At 41.9% G+C, this 20,796-nt stretch overlaps 1 protein-coding gene across 5 annotated transcripts in view; it reads right to left on the bottom strand.

Annotated features, from left to right (window-relative positions):
- The window catches only part of ZCCHC2 (zinc finger CCHC-type containing 2), a 64,997-nt gene that overhangs the window by 20,242 nt on the left and 23,959 nt on the right, over positions 1 to 20,796 (bottom strand). For all 5 annotated transcript variants that reach the window (XR_006707809.1, XM_045459155.1, XM_045459153.1 and 2 more), the window contains 5 exons: positions 19,252 to 19,364; positions 6,821 to 6,915; positions 4,335 to 4,418; positions 2,815 to 2,872; positions 385 to 520 (listed from right to left, as the gene is read on the bottom strand). Coding sequence is in view for 4 of the 5 variants with exons in the window: in XM_045459155.1 (XP_045315111.1) it covers positions 385 to 520; positions 2,815 to 2,872; positions 4,335 to 4,418; positions 6,821 to 6,915; positions 19,252 to 19,364 (486 nt within the window). In the remaining variant the exon portion in view is untranslated. The remainder of the gene's footprint in view (positions 1 to 384; positions 521 to 2,814; positions 2,873 to 4,334; positions 4,419 to 6,820; positions 6,916 to 19,251; positions 19,365 to 20,796) is intronic.

The raw sequence follows: 20,796 nt of genomic DNA, 5'->3' as shown, positions 1-20,796 counted from the left end.
TTCCTAAATTACAATGTAATTTCCTAATTACATTACATTACATCCAACTTCTCATGAGGGACGGTCAGGCTCAAAATTCACAACACCAACAGCAAGATAGTGACTGAAATGTGAATAATTCTTCCAAAAGCAAAAAATCTGGCAGAACCATTTGATGTATCCCTAGTTAGAATAAACATTATAAGATTCTCATTAAAATGTACTCCTTTTCTGAGCAATAAAGGCAATCTCAAGATATTTTTTCAGGTGTCAGAAGAGTTTAGACCATATATTCCAATTAAGTTGAAAGTCTGACAGCTATACTATCTGACATAATGATACTTAAGAGAACTCAACTCTTGTAGAGCAGCAATGCATGGAGACAAGAACAAAACCCTCCAATACCTGGTCAGCTAAGGCCACACAGTGCTCCGGGTGCTGAACGGCGGGGCAGCTCTGCTTTCTCCAATCCACAATTCCGTTCTGTTCAGAATACTGCACGGTGAGCCCATCCAACGGAGAACAACTTGTACCAATGGTGCTATCAGAAGAAGTTTGTAAGGTGTGAAAATCTGTCCTCAGTACTCAAACGTATACTGTCTCATATAACGAAGAAGCTATAGTAACCCTTTGTTCAGTGTATGTATGTGTGTGTATGTTTTTTAAAGAATGCCTAGTGATATCTCTAAGAAAAAAAAGGATGCTATGAGAATAAATGATCACACAGCTATCTTATCTAATAAATAACACCTGTCTCTAAGGAAATCAGTAACAAGTGTAAGTTGTCTTCAGACACTATATATGGTCATCCTGTGCCACTCACAGCTGGAGTGTAACCCCGATCTTGAGAGGATAGCTAAGTACTGTGTATATATCTAAGGCATGTCAAAGGACAGGGCAATGTGACTGAAAAACAGAAGAAACAGACATCGGAAACAGACTCCAGAAGAATCCAGTGACAGAAGTTACTGGACATGGCCTTTAAAATAACAGTGTTTAATAGGTCAGTGACTACAAGAAGATGGGAAATTCGGGGAATGTCCCGAGAAATACAAACAAGAACCACACTTAAATTCTGGAACTGTAAAAGAAACTGAAATTAAGAACTCAACGGATAGAGTGGCTCAGTCGGTTGAGCGTCCGACTTCAGCTCAGGTCATGATTTCACGGTTCTTGAGTTCGAGCCCCGCATCAGGCTCTGTGCTGACAGCTCAGAGCCTGGAGCCTGCTTCCGATTCTGTGTCTCCCTCTCTCTCTGACCCTCCCCTGCTTACGCTCTGTCTCTCAAAAAGGAATAAACATTAAAAAAAAAAAAATTAAAGAACTCAATGGATAGAAGCAGACACACAAAGTCAGTAAGGAGGAACTTTGGCCAGAAGAAACTAGACTGAAGCTGGAGAAGAAGAAAATACAGAGAACACAGAAAAGCTTAGGAGACACACAGGGCCTGGTGGAAAGTCTAACACACGAAGTACCCCAAGTCTCAGAAGAGAAAACAAGAGAATCAGGTGGAAGCAGTATCTGAAAAGGTAGTGGCCTGGTCTTCTCTAAAATCAAAAGGTATCAGGCTTCAGGCTTAAGAAGTGAAATTCACTCAAAGACAGCCACAAACAGTATCTTAGAAAAGTGCTCAAAACCAGATGAGAAAATCTTAAAAAGCAATCAGGTTGTGAAAAGCACATCCACTTCCAAAGAGCAACAAGGCTGAAACAATGAATGCCAGCTGTCTTTGTTAGTTCTCCCCAGAAGGAGAATCTGGGGCGGCATGGTTGATAGGGGAGGTGAGCTCAGGAAGCAAAACAAAAAGTGTGCAGAATGAAAGAGGAAAAGAGGAAAAACCAACTTGTAAGGGTCCATTACTTGTAAGGTTGCCAACATAACAACAGAGGCTCAAACCAGCTGGGACCTCCCAGAATTATCTATCCAAAGGACAGGAAGCTGGAGCCCCCCCATCAGTTGAGTGCTGACCCCCTGGGCAAATTAACTTGCATTTCTGGACTATGCTGGTCTGAGTGCCAACCAGGTCCCCAGAATCAGCCAGGGCCCCGAGGCAGAAGGTGGAAAGTCTTACAGCTTGGGTGGGACAGCGGAAACTTGAAGAGGGTCCTAGAGCCGGGCTGAGGCTATCATGCGAGGGACCAAAGGCATTAAACAGGAAGACAGTAAAAACCTGACTTTCAAAGCACTTGCAGAAAGTCACTGCCAACCTAGAATCCTACATCCAGGAAAAGTGCAGGCAAAATAAACATTTTTCTTTCCCCCAGGTAAAAACAAAGTAAATGCATCAATGGCAGACAGAGCTACAGGAACTACTGCAGTCCTTCAGCAGGAAGGAAACAATCATGGACGGACGCTAAGACACATGGGAAAGAATGAAGGCAGTGGAACGGCAGAATCCAAGTGACAGGTGAAGGTAGGTTTCACAAGGTCTAAACTACAGGGAGAATAACGTACAGGACAACCACAATTTGTAAGGTGGGAGGGGTAAGTGAAATAACAGCGAATAAAGGTCCTCACAGGGGAAGTGCTGCAAGCACCATTAGTACCAGACCTTAGAGAGTCCAAGATGTAGAATACAATCTCATGACCCCTCGTTACCACTAGAAGAATCGAAAACATCACCTAACTCTCAAAGTTAACAGAACGGAAAAACAGAATAAAACCACCTTACAGCAAGAAAGGAAAGAAAAGGAAGATGACACAGAAAAGGCTGGACAAATAGCAAGCAAACGGTAAAACAGCAGACTTCTAGGCAAACGTCTCAGTGATTAAAGTAAATGTGACACAGTGAATTACAAACGTACAAAGACATTGTTTTAGGAATTAGATACGTACTTCACAAGGGGACTCTTGCCGGTGTGTTTCTTGTGGATTATGGTGTGCTGTAACACATCTACGGTAGAGGAAGAAACGATTATTATACCAGATGCTGCTGCCAAAAATCCAAGAGGATGACGCAACTAATTTATGTGACGGTGACAGGATCACCAGACCATGCAGAACGCTTCTAAGCACTTTTCACAGAAAACTCTTTAAAGGAGCAACTTTTCAAAAACACGCTACAGTACTACTGTAATGTAAACGATTTTCTTAACATTTTCTTTTGTCTCGCTTACTTTATTATAAGAATACAGTATCATAATACATCTGAAATACAAACTATGTGTTAACTGTTTACAGTTTTGGTAAGGCTTCTGATCAAACAGCAAGCTAGTAATAGTTACGTTCTGGGGGAGTCAGAAATTATACATGGATTTTCGACCGCAAGGGGGGCAGCGCCCCTTACCGCTCTGTTCAAGGGTCAACTATATTTGCCTCTTTTCATTAAGAAACAAAATATATCACAGAAACATCTGAAGGCCTTTCTCCATTCCACTTGACTTCCTCCCTCTACAGAGATAAACTAGCTGAAGTATTCTACTGCGTGTTTTTATTAAGATTTACCGCACCCGGGTGATACCCAGGGATTTGCTATTACACACAAGGCTGCTGTGAGGACTTCAGTCTCCATCCCCTGAACACACGGACAACAATTTTCATAGCAGCAGAAGTGCTGGGCGGTGGCATGAAATTAATTACTTCCAACCTCACTACACAGTGTCAAATTTCTGTCCAAATGAGTTTTACCAATTTATGTTCCCATCCACAGTGGATCAGAGCTCCCATTACTTCATACCCCTGGTAATGTCAGACTTGAAAATGCTTTACCAATTCGGGGAGCGTGAAATGATATCTCGTGTTTTTTACAGTGTGCATTTTTCAGACTACTCGTGAGGCTAAACACTGCTTCATTGCCATTCATATTTCCTCTTCCATGAATTAACTATCTTTATCTTTTGTCCTTACTGTCAATTAGACTGATGCTCTGAGTTTTTGGACGAAGATTTCTATTGTCTGGGTATAGTCTTTCTTCAACTGTGAATAGCCTGTAAATATCTTCTAACTGCCTGTTTTTTGGTTACAAGTTCAGTTTTATTTTAGAAAAAAGATCTCCACCACGGTCACGTTCTGCTTTGTCAAGAAAGCCTTCTTGTCCCAGGTTATTAACATTTAAGAGTTCAGTTTTACATTTTATATACTACATTAAGTTTATATGTACTTATCTTTTGTTACTTACTTGAAATTTTTGTGCATGATGTAAGTAGGGATCTAATTATATAATATTTTTTCAACTGGAAAGCCAGCCAACATCATTTATTGAATAGTCTATTTTTTCCTCACTTATTTATAATGCCACCTGTCACATTCCAAGTTTCCATATGTCTGTTTCTTGGCTCCTTAATCTGTTCTAATGGTCTGCCTATCCTTGTGCCTATATCAGGCAAAATGACTTATTCCAGTGAATCCACACTTACCTTCTTCTTGACTTGAAGCTTCTGAGCTGTCTTCCTTTAAGTGTTCTAATATTTTAGAAGTCTTCAGAGAGGACTGTAAGTTATCTGCAGGAAGTATTCAATACCAGTTAACGTTTTTAGGAAAAAGGTAATAAAGAAAACACACAGAATGATTCCTTCTGTCCCAAGAAGAGGAGAGTGGTGAGTCAGTGGTAAAGAGAACATTTCTACTAGTTAGGACCTTTACAACACCAAGGTGACACAGCATAGAACACTGGACTGGGAGTGGGGACCCTGAATCAGGGAGCCTGCTCTCCCCATGAAAACCACAGGTCTGGAGCAAGGGGCTTCACCTCCGCCAGCCCCAGGGGCTCACGCGCAATAGGAGGGGATGCACTAGATTAGTGCTTCTCAGACATCGGTGGTGTGGGAAGGCTTTTCAAATTTCTAATGTGTTGTGAAGCATTCCTTTTATAAAATATAAGCAGGTGTGGCAATGTCCAACTGCTACAAAGCCTCTCAAGTGTCCACCGTGAGTTTCTATTCTATTACAGAGCAGTGGCCCACGGGGCACATTCTGAAAGCCCCGGACTCGTCCTCAGGTCAAGTGCAGACTGGTGGGGTTCCAGACCGCGATATGCTGAAGTCATCTAGGAGTTAACATTTGTTTTCTCAAGTGTCAGGACACAGACTAAGTACTACTGTCTATCCCTGGGGACAAAAGGTAGAGCTGTCATTTTTTTCAAAAAAGTGCAAATGAACTTTGACAACAGTGTGTTCCCTGGTGAAACAATGTGGACATCCTGACCACATTCTCCACACTCCCAAAACATGTCCTTTAATACATTTTAATTTTGCAACAATTTGAGGTCTTCCAATGTACTACTCCCTTTAGCACCATGCATGTAATTTAAATACTGTAAAGCTCTCGTGATGAGTTTTCTCTTATTTATATATGCACTACTCACTTGGGCCAGTTTTCCTGGGTCGCCTGTTAAAATCGGAATTAAAAGTTTAACTTTGTGTTTTCGGCATGTGTTAAACAAACGCTATTTATAGATACTCCTTAAAAAGTACTTCCACTCGGTTCAAGCAGAAGAAAGCACTGACTGTTAGATCTATACAGCTCCAGGGTGATTTGGATTCTCTTTAAAAAACAACCAGCTACTGTCACTGTTCAGACAGAAATTTAACCGTGGAGTCACTCATCTCGTCTCATCAACTAGTCATCAAGAATCTCCCACCCTCACCCCCGCCCCCCACACACACACATACACACGAGAGAGAGAGAAACTTTAAAAGTTAACCCGTTATCATATCCAATCATATTACTTTTTCTAAATTCTCTTTCTTCCACCTCAAAATGGGCAAATATGCATTTTCTTTCCTCTTTAGGTACAAGAAAATAGGACTTTGTTGATAGCAGAAGGAAAGGTTAAAAAAATAAACAGCCACTTGCCATAATGGCTGTGCTTTAAGTTAGCACAGTCTCCTAAAGCCCACATCAATGTTCCTGGCAAAATATTTGTTTAAAAAGGCAGCTGAGATAGATGTGCATAGAAGCACACATAAGGCTGACTGTGAGGAAGGATGAAACATGAGGGCAAAAGCAACTTACAGGAACAGAAGGAAAAAAATGGGGGAAATCTTCAGGAGGTAATATTTCAGCTGGGTCTTAAAACAGGTGTGATTTTAACAGGCTGTGCCAAAAGGAAGGACATTTAAAAGTTCAGGTGCAGAATGAGCCAAGACACTGGGACAGGAAATGGCAGGTATACTGAGTAGATGCCAAGCCTTCAAGCAGCCAGAGCCTGAGAGACTAGCAATGAGGCACAAGGAGGCTCACGGCAGGGCTTGAATTTCAAATCAAACTTTTAAGGTTTTGAAGAGGGGATTAACCAACTGATCCCTGAGGTAATCCTGGCGTAGGTTAAAGTCAAGTGAGAAACCAGAACCGGAGACATGAGTGAGGAGGCTTTGTGCAAGGTGTGCATGGAAGAAAGGCTTAACAGCCCACAACGGACTGGTAAGGAGGGGCAGAAAGGAAGGCACCCTGTCCGGTGTGGCTTGGCCTGTAAATGACTGAATGCGAAGAGGAAAAGTGGAAAGAGTAACGCCCGGTTTCCAGCCAGGGAGGCTGCGGAGGTCACTACGGGAACACGGGAACACGGGACCCGGGAGGAAAGGCAGATTCTAAGAGGTGACACCCCCCGTGCCCGGCAGGGCAGCACCTCCGCAGCCTGTACACCAGGTGACAAGGCCCTGGAGGACCCAGTATGTCCACGAGATGGAGACAGCTGGCCTTTCCCTTGCAATCAGTCTGTTTTGTGACTTTAGCTTTGACACACTATTTTCTGTAAAACTGCAATGTCAATTTCACTGAAAACTACACGTTTCTTAATCGTAGGCCGCTATTCCTCAACTGCCAGCCCCATACAAGGCAGCACAGTGAAACAGGAACGCTAAGCAAGAACACATCCCATTTCTAGAGAGGAGAAGACGCTTACTGAGGCTGTGTAGAGGGTCTGGTGATATGGACTGAAAGAAGCTGTGCACTTTCTGACTCTGTAGAAAAGCTTGGGATGAAGTTGAAAATAGCTGCCTGCACATAAAAGAAAAGAGAGGTGTTAATTTCACGTAATATAAACCCACAAGAGTCTCAGTTTAGACTGTAAGGCAAATTTATGTGGCAGTTTAATTCAGTATTATTAAGTATATTGGGGGCGCTTGGGCAGCTCACTCGGTTAAGCGTCCGACTCTTGGTTTTGGCTCAGGTTATGATCTCACGGTTCGTGAGTTCGAGCCCCAAGCGCTCTAAGCTGACAGCGCAGGGCCTGCTTGGGATTCTCTCTCCCCCTCTCTGCCCCTCCCTTGCTTGCATGTGTGCGTGCGCTCTCTCAAAATAAACAAACAAACAAAAAATACTTTTTTCTGAGGAAAAGAATATTATTTTCTAATGTATTTCCCATAGGAAGAAGTGAATAAAAGTTAAACTTATTTGCAAAAATCTGGTAAATGGGCTTATTTTTAATTTTCTATAATCTAGTGGCATGGTTTCACTTCTGGCAATAAAAAAAAAAAAAAAAAAAAAGTTATTTCAGCCTTTTGTCCAAGTGGCCCAATAGCTATCTTTCTGCCAGATAAGAACTGCAAAATTCCTTTACTCTTCTTCACAGGTGTTCCTTTTCATCACATGGCTGTACATGGAGGAGCCTTCCCACACTCTGAACCTAAGAGCTGGGGTGCTAGGAGTCCTGGAAACTATGGAATGCAGTGTCTGGTCAGACAAGTATTACTACATCCCAAGGCCTGACTAGCTGATGATTCACTCCGCTGTGTATCCTTCCCATGATTCTAAGCTGTTATCTTTGAAAATCAGCTTTCCTCACCTTTTACTAGTGTAATTAAAAGATTCAAACTCAAGTCTTCTCTACAAAACGGACCTTGCAATAAGGGATATAGTTACATCACAGAAACTAATGGAAAGTTTCCTCAAGGATCTGGATACCAGCTCCACCACATAAAAGCTGATCTACTCTAAAGAAGTTACTTAGCCTTCGAGCGTCATTTTCCTCATAGGGAATACTACTAGTTCATCAAGGTTATGACACTCACGCAGTACACAAAGCCGTCACCCTACTCAACATACAAATCCACTTCCATTACTTTTGAACACTTTAAATACTCATTTAAAATCCTTAAATTTCTCCCCAAGGTTCCTGACCTGTCATTCAGATTAACTGTCAAGTCATTAAATACCTTATCAAGAGATGACCCTTACAGACCAAAGTCACCTTGTACATTAGGCAAAACTGCTTCTTGGTATGCAGATGTGGAAATAAATATTCAATAGGAAGACAAACGAGAAACGACGAGATGGAAGACAAACGAAGTGAGGAGCTGATCTAAATCCCCAAGTCTGCACACATTATTTGAGACTGGGGACCGAGACCTGAGGGCAGTGGTAGAACCTATGACCCATTTACTTTCACAAACCAAATGGTCCAAAGACAGACAGACACACCTTTAATTCAAGACTTGAGTCCCGAGAGACAGCTTGGACACCGACTACCAGTCCAAAAATCAACCGCATGTCTGCTGTGGGAACACGGTGCTGTACATTTAAGCCAAACCGGAGAGAAAGGCACAGGCTTGAAGTCAGAATACAGACTAAAGTCAAGGTTCAGCAACGTATAACCACAAGACAGCAATTACACCTATGTTTGTTTCCAAATCTAACTGGCTAGAAGCTAACATATTAAATTAGAAAAACAAGATTATATACGGACACGACAGAAATTACCCAATCCCAATGTACATTTCAGTGGCATATTTTCATTTTCCTAACATACAGTGTATCTGGAATGGTATTTATGCAGTGTCCTGTGCCAACCCAATCTCTACTTCTCTTATAAACTCATTTCCTATTTCTCACTTACAATTCCCCCTTCCTTTATCATCGCTACCTTTCTTAAATCACATGAATGATAATCATCCTAATCTAAAATTCACAAATTCACAAACTGAGAATGAGGTGCCCTGACAGCCTATCAATAATGCTGTTGAGACTACAAGCTAGCCACAGAAATCAAAACATTTTTAAGGGAAATATTAGACAATAAGCCATTTTTAAAAATAAAATTTTTGAAGAGGAAAATCTTTCCAAGCAGGATATAAAACTCTGAAACCATTAGAAAAAAGATTGATAAATCTGACTAAAAAAAATTAAACTGTCTACACGGTCAAGAAGTAGCAACAAACGGGTCCTTTAACAAATAACTCTTACAAATCAGCAAGACCAATAAAAAGTGAGGAGGACTGAAAAAACCATTCACAAGCAAGTGCACATACAGACTAAATACAGACTCAACTACAGACTAAAATGAGAAAGTCTTCCTCTCTGAGACTAGCAAAGATGAGAGATTGAGAGTGTATGTCTGCTGTGTGGTTGTAGAGATACAAACATAAGGAAGGCTTCTGGGGTGTAGAGCATTGCTACCTCCTTAGAATTTAGAAACATCACTTATTTAAAAATGTATAACTTATGACCAACTTCAATTCTAGAAATTTCTCTTACAGATAAATGTATCAAATGTATCAAATATGTGGACATTCCCTGTAATACTGGTTGTAGCAGTTTAAAAATATTCAGACTCCAAATGGCCATAAAACATAATGATTAGTTATGATACAACTAAAAATAGATTATGTAGCAAATAAAAAGGCAGCAGTCTTTTTACATGTACCACTGTGTACATGTATGTATATTTAATGAAAAGATTAAGTGGCAGAAAAGTCTGTATAGGATAATTCAATGTGCACAGTGTAGGACATATACACAAATACATAAAATCAAAGTCATGTACGTGCACAGAAAATTTCTGAAAAGTTATGGAAGATTTTTAATGAAGGTTATTTCTAGTGACCAAATTTGGAGAAAGGGCAATTTGAGACTTTTGGCATCACACCTTCCTTTACATTCTTCACGAACAGCTTCAATAGCACCTTTATAAAGGACTTACACACACACACACACACACACACACGCCTCTGTGATTATCACTGAGGAGAACCCTAAAAGCTGTAATAAGGAGTCAGACATACACTTCTTAATTGTCATCTTGGCCAGGAGCCAAATTTTAAAAGTGGCTCCTTCGTAGTTTTTCTCCTCTGAAAATCTCCACTTTATAGAAAAGTTGCAAATATGGTAAAAAATCTATTTCTGAACCACAAATAACTCATCTCTGACACCCCAACACCCGGCAAGACATTAGCATTTCCTACAAAGACATCCCTACTGCAATCATATCAGGACACTAACACTGAAAAGTTAATACCTAATCCTCAGACCCCATTTAAGTTCTGCCAGCTAATTCCTAAGTGTCCTTTTCACCACAAAGGCCCAGCTGCCACCACAGCTCCTCATGGTGTTAAGAGGTCAGGCCCTGTAGTTTGCGGAATGGTCCCGATGTGGGTCTGTCTGATGTTTCCTCACAGCAGGAACATAACAGGGCTAGGCTGTGTTCTTTTGCTACAGCCTATTGTGTGCTAATTCTGACTGACCCCCTCACTCATCAAGTTCAAGTTAGGGATTAAAGTGGTATCTGTCAGGTTTCTCCACTCTAAAGCCACTCTTCCTCCCTTTATGAATAATAAGCATTATTTTGTGGGAAAGGACTTTGATACTGTAAATATCCTCAAATGTTCAATCTATTCATTTATTATTTACATTAACACGGACTCATGGTTTCCTATTTTATTCAATATTACTGTTTTATTTATTTAGATGTTCGATTTGCTCCAGATCTGACCACTAGGAGCCCCTTCAAACTGGCTTCTGTGTCCTTTTGACCAAACCACTTAATTCTTTGAGCACTTCCTTGCTTTTGGGTACAAGAGGCTCATCTTGTACTTTTCCTGCCCTGGCCCTGCAATCGGCTTTTTCCTCCAAGGAGCCCTAGTTGTGCTCCTTGGTGGAGAATGGTATCATAAGTCAAGCTCTGGACACCAGGTATTCCCATTGCTACAGGCTATGGCTGCTTCCAGACCCTGTCTTTCTTTCCTTTCTTCTTTTTATATGTTTATTTATTTACTGTGAGAGGAGCACAAAGGAGTCACGAGTTGGGGAGGGGCAGAGATAGGGAGAGAGAGAAAACCAAGTAGGCTCCACACTGTCAGCATAGAGACCGACGTGGGTGGGGCTTGAACCTACAAACAGGGAGATCATGACCTGAGCCAGATGCTTAACTGTCGAGCCACCCAGATGCCCCCAGACCCTTTTAATAAACAGAGCCAGGGAATATATGTGTACGCACACAACCATATTTCTGTATCTTCCTATGTATACCCCAAATCATGATACACCCAATATCTTCAATTCCAATCCGACACTTCAGGGTTCATTCTAGTTTTCTTCTTTTCTATAGTGTAACTCCCTTCTCCAACAGAGAGACACTTGGTCCTCACTATTCTTAACATACTAATTAGGTCAACTCCCCGTGGTAATGCTCTCCCACTGTTGCCCTACCCACCTCCCGTGTACATGCCCTCCTGACACCAGCAGAGCTCGAATGCCCTGCCAGCCGCCTCTCAGGTGCACGCCCTCTGAACCACTGTGCCAGCCTCCCAGCACCATCCCCATGACTGAATGACTCCTCCTTCCACTTGGGGTCCCTTTGCTAGTCCATTAGGGCACACCCCCTAAAACCATTGCTGCTGACTGCCTTGCTCTGTTCCGCTGAGTGGCTTTATGACTTTCTTGTTCAGGAGGGGCAGGGGGAAAAGAGGACAGGAACTGATGATCACTCTTTAAAAGTCAAGTCCTACAAAAAGCCTAGACACTGATATTCCTGAGACTTGAACCATAGTTTAGCATAGCTCCCAGAGCACACATGCATGAAGTTTTAAAGTAACAGATTAAGCTGAATAATAAATATATGAGAACGTGGAAGAGTATTTCAGAAATAGTACCAGGGGGAGGAAAACCAGATCTATCAGCTATGAACAAACTATAAAATTCTAATAATTAAAAAGTGATCCTGGAACAAGAATGAGACTGTCGCAAGGAAAAATCCATGAACAGGTTACATACCTATGAATGAACGAAATCAGTAATATAGGAAAGAATCAATTCACCGTTTGGAAAGAAAAACAGATTTAGATCCTGACTTCACTTGGTATAACAATATAAATCCAAACTGATGAAAGGAACAATAAGAGAAACTATCACATACACAAAAAGTACACTGATCGTGTTTCGAAAGATGGATAGCCTCAAGCTTTTTTAAATAAGTGAATATATGTGGCCCAAACTCAAAGGTTACCAAGTGACCAGCCAGTCTCATTCCTATTGTCAGAGCCCCTCTTCTTCCCTAGACGCAGCCTCTCTGCTATTTTACTGCTTATTTTTCAGAGATAATCTTTGCACACAAACACGTACATATCCTTTAAAACGGTGACATTCTACTAGCTGTTCTCACCTTGCTCTTGATCCCCATTGTTCTTTCTCAATAAGGCCACATGGTATTTCAGTGAATGAATGTCCCATGAGTTAACCAAGTCTCCATCAACATCTAGCTGTTTCTAGTCTTTTGCAGTCAAATATTACAACAGTAAACATCTGAAACACTCATCTTTGCATACAGTGGGAATACACTTGCACGATAAATTACAAGAAGTGGAAGTAGTCAAAGGTTATCTGCACTTAAGTTGTGATATCGCCAAACGGCTTTCCATAGAAATTTTACCAGTTTATGTAACTGGCCATGAGTACCTATCAAACTTCTGGATCTTTGAATATTCAACAGGTTGAACAGAAACTCACGTAAGGTGAAAAACCTGTACCCTGAAAACTGTAAGACACTGAGACGACACAAATAAATGGGAAGATAGATAGTCCATGCTTACTGATTAGAAGAATATTGTTAAAATGTCTACACTTCCCAAAGCAATCTACAGATTCAATGTAATCCTATATCCAATAGTATTTTTTATAGAACTAAAACAAATCCCACTAAAACATATGGAACCAACAAAAACCCCAAACAGCCTAGGCAAACTTGAGAAAGATGAATAAACCTAAAAGTATCACAGTCCCAGATTTCAAACTATATTACAAAGCTACAGTAATCAAAACAGTATGGTAACACAGATGCACAGTTCAATGGAACAGAATACAGAGCCCAGAAATAAACTCACACTTTTAAGGGCAATTAATTTATGACAAGGGACACAAGAACACACAACAGGAAAAAGACAGTCTCTTCAATAAATGGTACTGGGAAACTGCACAGCTTTGTGCAAAAGAATGAAACTGTACCATTTTCCTAAGCCATACACAAAAATTTGGTGTAATAAACTCAAAACAGATTAAAGATCTAAACGTGAGATAGGAAACCATAAAACTTCTAAAAGGAAACAGACAGTAAACTCTTGGACACTGGCCTTAGCAATATTTCTCTGGATCGGTCTCCTCAGGCAAGGGAAACAAAAGCAAGAATAAACTATTGGTACTACATCAAAACAAAAAGTTTTTGCACAGGGGCACCTGGATGGCTCAGTTGGTTAAGCATCTGATTCTTGGTTTCAGCTGAGGTAATGATCTCATCAGGCTCAGCACTGCTGGTGTGGAGCCTGCTTGAGATTCTCTCTCTGCCCCTTCCCCGCATGTGCCTGCGCACGCGCTCGCTTGCTCTCTCTCTCTCTCTCTCTCTCTCTCAAAATAAACTTAAAAAATAAAGCTTACACACAGCAAAAGCAATCATTAACAACACGAAAAGGCAACCCTACTGAATGGGTGAAGAAATTTGCAAATGATATATCCAATAAGGGGCTAGTAACCAAAATATATAAAGAACTTCTAGAACTCAACACCAAAAAACCCACAAATAATCTGCTTAAAAATGGGCAGAGGACCTGAGCATATGTTTGCCATATAAAACACACTGATGGCCAACAGACACATGAAAAGATGTTCAATATCACTAATCACCAGGGAAATGCAAATCAAAACCCAATGATATCATCCTATGCCAGTCAGAACGGCTAGTATCACAAAGACAAGAATAACAAGTGTTAGTGAGAATGTGGTGAAAAGGGAACCCTTATGCACTGTTGGTGGGAATGTAAACTGGTGCAGCCATTATGGAAAACAGTAATGGAAAACAGTATGAAAGTGTCTTAAAATATTAAAAATAGAAATATCATACAATCCAGTAATACCACTTCTGGATATTTAGCCAAAGAAAATGAGAACACTAATTTGAAGAGATACATGCAGCCCTGTATTTACTGCAGCCTTATTCAAAATAGCCAAGACACGGAGGCAACCTAAGTGCCCATCAACAGATGAATAAAGAAGATGTGGTATACAGAATGAAATATTACTCAGCCATTAAAAGAGAATGCCATCTTGCCATTTGGGACAACATGCATGCACCTAGAGGGTATTATATTAAGTGAAGTAAGCCTGAAAAAGACAAATACCATACGATTTCACTTATATGTGGAATCTAAAAAACAAATGAACAAACCAACAGAAACAGGCTCACATACAGAGAACAAACTGGTGGTTACCAAGGGGAGGGGGTAGAGGGATGGGTGAAATAGGCAAAGGGGACTAACAGGTACAAACTTCCAGTTATAAAATAAATAAGTCATGGGATGAAAAACAGAGCACAGACTATCGCCACTAATATTGTAATAACTCCGTATGGTGACAGATGGTAGCTACACAATTTGTGCTAAGTGTACTGTATTATACATAATTGTCAAATCACTGTTACATACCTGAAACTAACACAATATTGGATGTCAACTACATATTTCAATTAAAACTAAATTTGGAAAATTTTTTAAATTTTAATATTTATTTATTATTGAGTGAGACAGAGCACAAGCAGGGGAGGGGACACAGAATCCCAAGCAGGCTCCAGGCTCTGAGCTATCAGCACAGAGCCCACCACAGGGCTCGAACCCACTGACCACAAGATCATGACCTGAGCCGAAGTCAGACGCTCAACCAGCTGAGCCACCCAGGTGCCCCTAAATTCAGAAAATTTTTAAATTAAAAATGTTTTAAATGTAGTAGCCACCTAAAAAATCAAAACTCAAGGTTTTAATTTGTATTTCTGATTATGAGCTTTTCATATGTTCAAATGATGCCTAAAAGTCCAGTTTCTCTGTGCTATTTGTTCATATATGCTCCCATTTTCTCCCTTGCTTTGGACTATTAGTTTTCATTACATTATTGATTTTTAGGAGGTTTTTTTTTAATAAGAAAGAAGTTATTATAAGTATTTTTTCCCTGAATTTGAAGTTTGTCTTCACTGTTTGTAGTATATTTTGTTCTTTAAATTATGTAGAAGTTGGATTTCTGAATACTTAAATTTCCATTTTTAATGGTTTCTAGGTATCATGATACTTAGTAAAAATTTTTTCATACACATACTAGAAATTTCACGTTTTCTTTCTTGCATTTAAATCTCTGAGCCATCTAGATTTAACTCTGATGTAATGAATGACACATAGTTCCAGCCTAACTTTCCCCCCATATATCTACAGTGGTGTACCTAACATTTAATAAACAACCTAGGAATGACTTTCTTTAGTGAAGAGATAAACAGAAACATAGAAACAAAGACTGACCAACCCAGCAGAATATTCTAAACTTCATTTCAAAAATCATCACTAACTGGGTGACTGAATGGCTCAGTTAAGCGTCTGACTCCTGACTTCAGCTCAGGTCATGATCCCACAGTTCGTGAGTTTGAGCCCCGCATTAGGCCTGCACTGCCAGAGCAGAGCCTGCTTGGGATTCTGTCTCCTCCTCTCTCTGCCCCTCCCCTGCTTGCTCTCTCTCTCTCTCCAAATAAATAAACTTAAAAAAAAAAAAAAATCATCACTAACTGAAAAATACTATATTACTAAAGATAAGTTGTAAAAACCACTAAGATTCAAAAAGATAAATTGATAAAGGACAGATGATCTTACAAAATATAAAAATGGCTAAGCTTACAAAAAAGATACTGAATTTCACTAATAAAGAAAATGAAAATTAAGCCAATGAGATCATCATTCACCTGTCAAATTAGCAAATATTTTTTAAGTGATACTCAAAGCTAGTCAAGCTGTGATAAACAAGGAAGTTCAAACACTAAGAACATGTACTCCTACTTACATAACTTTTTCATTAAAATAATAATAATATATGTGTTATTAGGGATCCTAAAAGAGGATCCTACTCTTTAAATCAGTAAATCAATTTCAAAGAATCTCTCTTCAGTAATTACTCATAAATCTGGAAAATGTTTTAGGCACAAAAATGGTCAAAACTCTGGAAAATACCCCAGAAAATGGTCTTTCTTCCTCAAAACAGAGAAAGAGTCAGAGGAATGATGTGCGGCCGGATGGGGAAGATATTCTGTAGTCACTTGAAATGATCTTGAAGAATTAAATAAAAAATGCTTAGAATTTGAGAACATAGGATAGAAAACTGCACATCCAATATTACAGGCAAAACAAAAAAAAAAAAGGAAAAATGAAAAAGGCCAATATTAAGTTATTTGAATAACTGTCATCTTTTCATTACTTTTCTGTGTCTTCCAAATGTTCTACGTCGAGCAGTTGTCAGATTTACCAAGAAAGCCCCAAACTACCTAAATACACTGAATGACTATATGGAACACTGTAACACACCAAGATTGTATTATATTTTATCACTCTGAATTGGAGCAGTATGCAATAGAACTCTGAGGCTACTACTGGTCAGCCACGGGATCTCGGGCAAGGTAAGGAGCTCGGTTTGAACCCGAGGCCTAGCAGCACGCAGCGTCAGGCTGGAACAAAGCGCACCCTGAAGCCAGCACAGCCAGGGTAGCGGCACACAGCGATCTGCTCTCGAAGACGTAAAGATGCACACTCTGTGGCTCCCCACACCCCACAGGCTGCCATTCGGCATCCTCACTCCCTCCTCCAGCGCAGATTCCCTGCCCTGGTCCATGCTGCCAGATGCCCCTCCACCCCCCCCCCCCCAAGTGTCACAGCTGGAGAAGCTCCCTCCTGAGCCACTTCAGAGGTAGTGGTCTGAGAGCCTGCTCGATGACCACTCCACGGACCACGAGCATCTCTGCAGCCTACCGGAATCCCAGGACAGTGCACACGGCGGGACTGTGGAGTCTGAATCTGCACCTCAACGACATCCCCAGGGATGCATAAGCCCATGACTTCTGAGTAGCGCAGGAGACCCAGGAATTCAACAAACTCTTCCTCACCATCACCACCCACCCTCACCGGTCTCAACCCTGGAAAGCTGTGACCACGCCCTAGCGCTCCTGTTCTTTCTCTGAACCTTCCTGCCGTGCCCTCTGCGAGGCCCCACGTATCCGGGCTCTTCAAGGAACAGATCTGCACCTCCTTAGTCAGACCAAAATCCCACTAGCCCCCGGGGTCTGGCTGTCCTCACGGCCCGTTCGGGTGGGGTGCCCATTCCCCACTCGCAAGGGCTGCAAGGGTGGGGGCACCCCCTCAAAGCCGCCTTTCAGCCACTCCACCTGCCAAGGTGGTCACACACCTACCTTCTGGTCGTGTTCCCACATTCGTACTCAGCTTGGCCCCCGCCTGTCTCCTCCACCCCCAGCGTTCCATAGTCCTGGGGGACTTCAAACTCCACGTGGGTGAGCGGCAAACCCTTCGAGCTCTTTGCTTGGCTGCCTTTCCACCAGTGACCCCTGTCTTTCCACCAGTGACCCCTGTCTTCCATCTCCTCTCTTATTCCAGTCATTTACTTCCACACGCACATCCTGGACCTTGTCACACGATGAACAAATGGATACGCTCTCCTTCCCAGATTTCGGCTTCTCTCCATCGAGGAGTAAACACTCACCCCTTCTTCCCAGCCCCACCCAACCTGAAAAGGCTCACCGGGTGCCCCCCCCCCCCCCCCCCCCCCCCCCCCCCGTCAGAGGCAGAGGGCCACTATACTAAACGACGCCCATCTCTGCTCACCTCTGCCTCAGCAAGGCTACTTCACTGGGCCGTCTCAGACTCGGCTCAGAGGGCAGAAAGGAAGTCCCACTCAAGCCCTGACTCAAAGCCACAGATGTTCCAACGTTGCTTTTCCTTATTTTACTTACTAATAACTGGAAGTTTCCAATAAAACAGCATTTGTTTCCTCGGCCATTACTCCCTAATTTCTCTCCCCTAAAGGGAAGCCCTCAGAGAGGGGCAAGCAAAACAATTACCACCCACTACGGAGACCACACCCCAAACCTCTAACAATCACCGGGAACTCTCTCACCTCAGAACGCCCTAACCCACACATTTCAGGCTCATTTCAACTTGATTCTGTCTGCCTACTTACTTGCTTACTCCCTGACACCTCTTCTCCAGCTGCGGTTCACTCTACGGTCAGACTCCATCTTCGCTCTGTGAATGTGTCCAAAAACCTCACACTCTTCCCTAAATTCCCTTGCCCCACCTGTCCCTCCATCACATCCAAGAACGTCCTTATCCAACGACCTGCTATCCTAACACTTGAACCTGAAATGCTCGCAAGATGTTTTCAAAATCCACACAGCACGACAGACTGATACCACTATCATTTACTGATACTCAATGGGCTCCAAACCTGGCCAGCTTATGGGGTTTCCTTTATTGGGTTGTTCATCACCCTCCCCAGCAACTACTGTTTAAGTCCCTTTTGCTCTCAAACACTTGATCCCTCCCCCCCCGCCCCCCTTATATCCACTCTTAAGCAAACTCTTACTTTAGGAAAAAAAATACAAGCCGTCAGGCAAGAGATCCTTCAACTTCCCATCACGAAACAAGTACATTTACCCACATCCACACCCGTCCTGCCCACACAGGACCTTGTGCCACCGTTGCTGAGCTCGCCGGTGTGTTCGCCTCTTCGTCACGGCCCAGGCACGCAGGGTGCTCCGGGGGCCGACCCACCCCCGGGCCTCAGCCAGCGTGGACACACCATCACCGGGCCGAGCCATCCCCGCTGCAAGCTCGCCACCGGACAGAAGAGCAGGCGTGCGAGGAAGTGTTCATCTCCCTTCACCTTCCAACCTGTTAGCCTGATCTTCCGTCTTACTTGACAACTTAGAACAAAAAGCATTTCCCAAGTTGAGTTCTTGGACAAGGAACCCTTTTGATAAATATTTTATGGAGAAAATAGGAGGTTCACTGAATGTCTGCAGATTTTAGAAGCAATTATTCACGATATCAGAGAGCCGAAAAAGTCCAACGATAAAAATAATTAGTTTGATGTTTCCTGCTGTGAGCCTAGACCTAAAATAACATGTAGATAAAAAGTCCATTTTAAAAAGTACTCCACAGAAAAAATCTCTCGTCATCTCCCTCAAACTCCGTTCTAAGTCCACTGCCAACGAACCTGTCTGTGATGCTGTGGTGACAGCATCAGGCAAACTGTTACCTTAGGATGGGCTCTAGGTCAGGATGTCGCCGTTCTTCCCTTTTCAACGAACCCTGATTCAGGGCTCTTAAGATGGTCTTGTCAAAAGTCTCGGAAGACACTTCCTTTGGGAGCTAGAAAAGAAAAACCGCAAGGCCAATGTTAAGTTTCTCACTTACTGCTAAGTATGTTACAAATCAGAGGCATAAAAGGAGACAAATGTCTCTTGCTCAGTAATCATCCCAAAGCAGTTCCTCTCTACATCTTCAAGACATAGGCCCCGTACTGAAGCAGCATAGATCTTTCTACTAGGAAAGTCTTCTGCCTTCTGGGCACACATCGGGGCTCTGCAAAGGTGCAGAATAACCCCGGCAGGATTCAGTGTGCTTCTGGGACACGCCTGCATATCCCTCACATTCTAAGTTCCACATGCCACACGAAAATGACACCCACGCCAAGGTTCTTTAGTTAAACGGAACATTCTGCATAGCGTAGCTACAATTATTTTAATCCTCAAATAGTACTCTGTGAAGTGTTATCCCTGCATTTATAGTGATCACCTTAGTACCTCCTGTTTCACATCTGAATCCCAGGCAATGTCAGACCACCAGTGCTATGCACCGAATAAAAAGAAACATGGGGTGAAAATTCTCCATCCTGCTTACATAAAAAGCACGAATTGAAGGGTTAGGAACCTTTCCCTCAACATGATGAAGGTGCCCTCACAGCAATGGACCAGAAACCACAGACACACACACACACACACACACACACACACACAAAATAATCGCTGGGCCAAGAAAGTTTTTATTTAAAAAACAAAATTTAAGTCATTCTGTTTATTAACTAGCTTCTTAAAATTCCTAATAAATTGATTTATAAAATTAGCTTTCTGATGTTTGAAACTTGACTTCTGATGGTCTTTACACAATGAACTCCTGGATTACCGGTACTTCCACTAACATTAAGAGTAGAGCCATTCACGCAGTATCGAAAGCGCTGCAGGAACAGAACAATCTACACAAATTGTCAGTTTACGTGTTGAACTTTAACTGGAGAACCCAGAGCAAGTATTCTTTTGGCAAACGAGCGTTTTGAGTCAACGATTCCGAAATAGAAAATTTAACAACAACAGCATAAAGTATTACTAATTTTAGGCAGTGAGACTATGGCATCAAGATGTTTTGTCAGAATGAAGCTCTTCCTGGTTCTTTTATAACCCGGTAAGGCTGAGGGCGGCCCTGCTGGCCACGCACCACTGTGGAGGGCATGTCCTCTGATCACTAACAGGAAGAAACAAATTCTGCATCTACACATTTCCCCAAAAATGGCTATTTCAACATTTACACTTAAATACTATTTTAATACAGATTAAGGACACTAGGCATATTTCATATTGCCCATTTTAAACATATCTCCTGAATTTCTGTACACAGCCAAAGAAAACCTGCTTCAGTGGGGAACTATGTTTCCACTATCGAATCACTGATGGTTCTTCTAAGTGCAGGAAGGCAAGAGTATATAAATTTTCACCTGGTCAATGACTGTTCATGTGATTGGGCAGAG

This window comes from Leopardus geoffroyi, chromosome D3 (assembly GCF_018350155.1).
Source record: "Leopardus geoffroyi isolate Oge1 chromosome D3, O.geoffroyi_Oge1_pat1.0, whole genome shotgun sequence".
Lineage (NCBI taxonomy): Eukaryota > Metazoa > Chordata > Mammalia > Carnivora > Felidae > Leopardus > Leopardus geoffroyi.
Note: the sequence above shows the minus strand (reverse complement) of the source record. Positions and strands in the feature narration are given on the sequence as shown.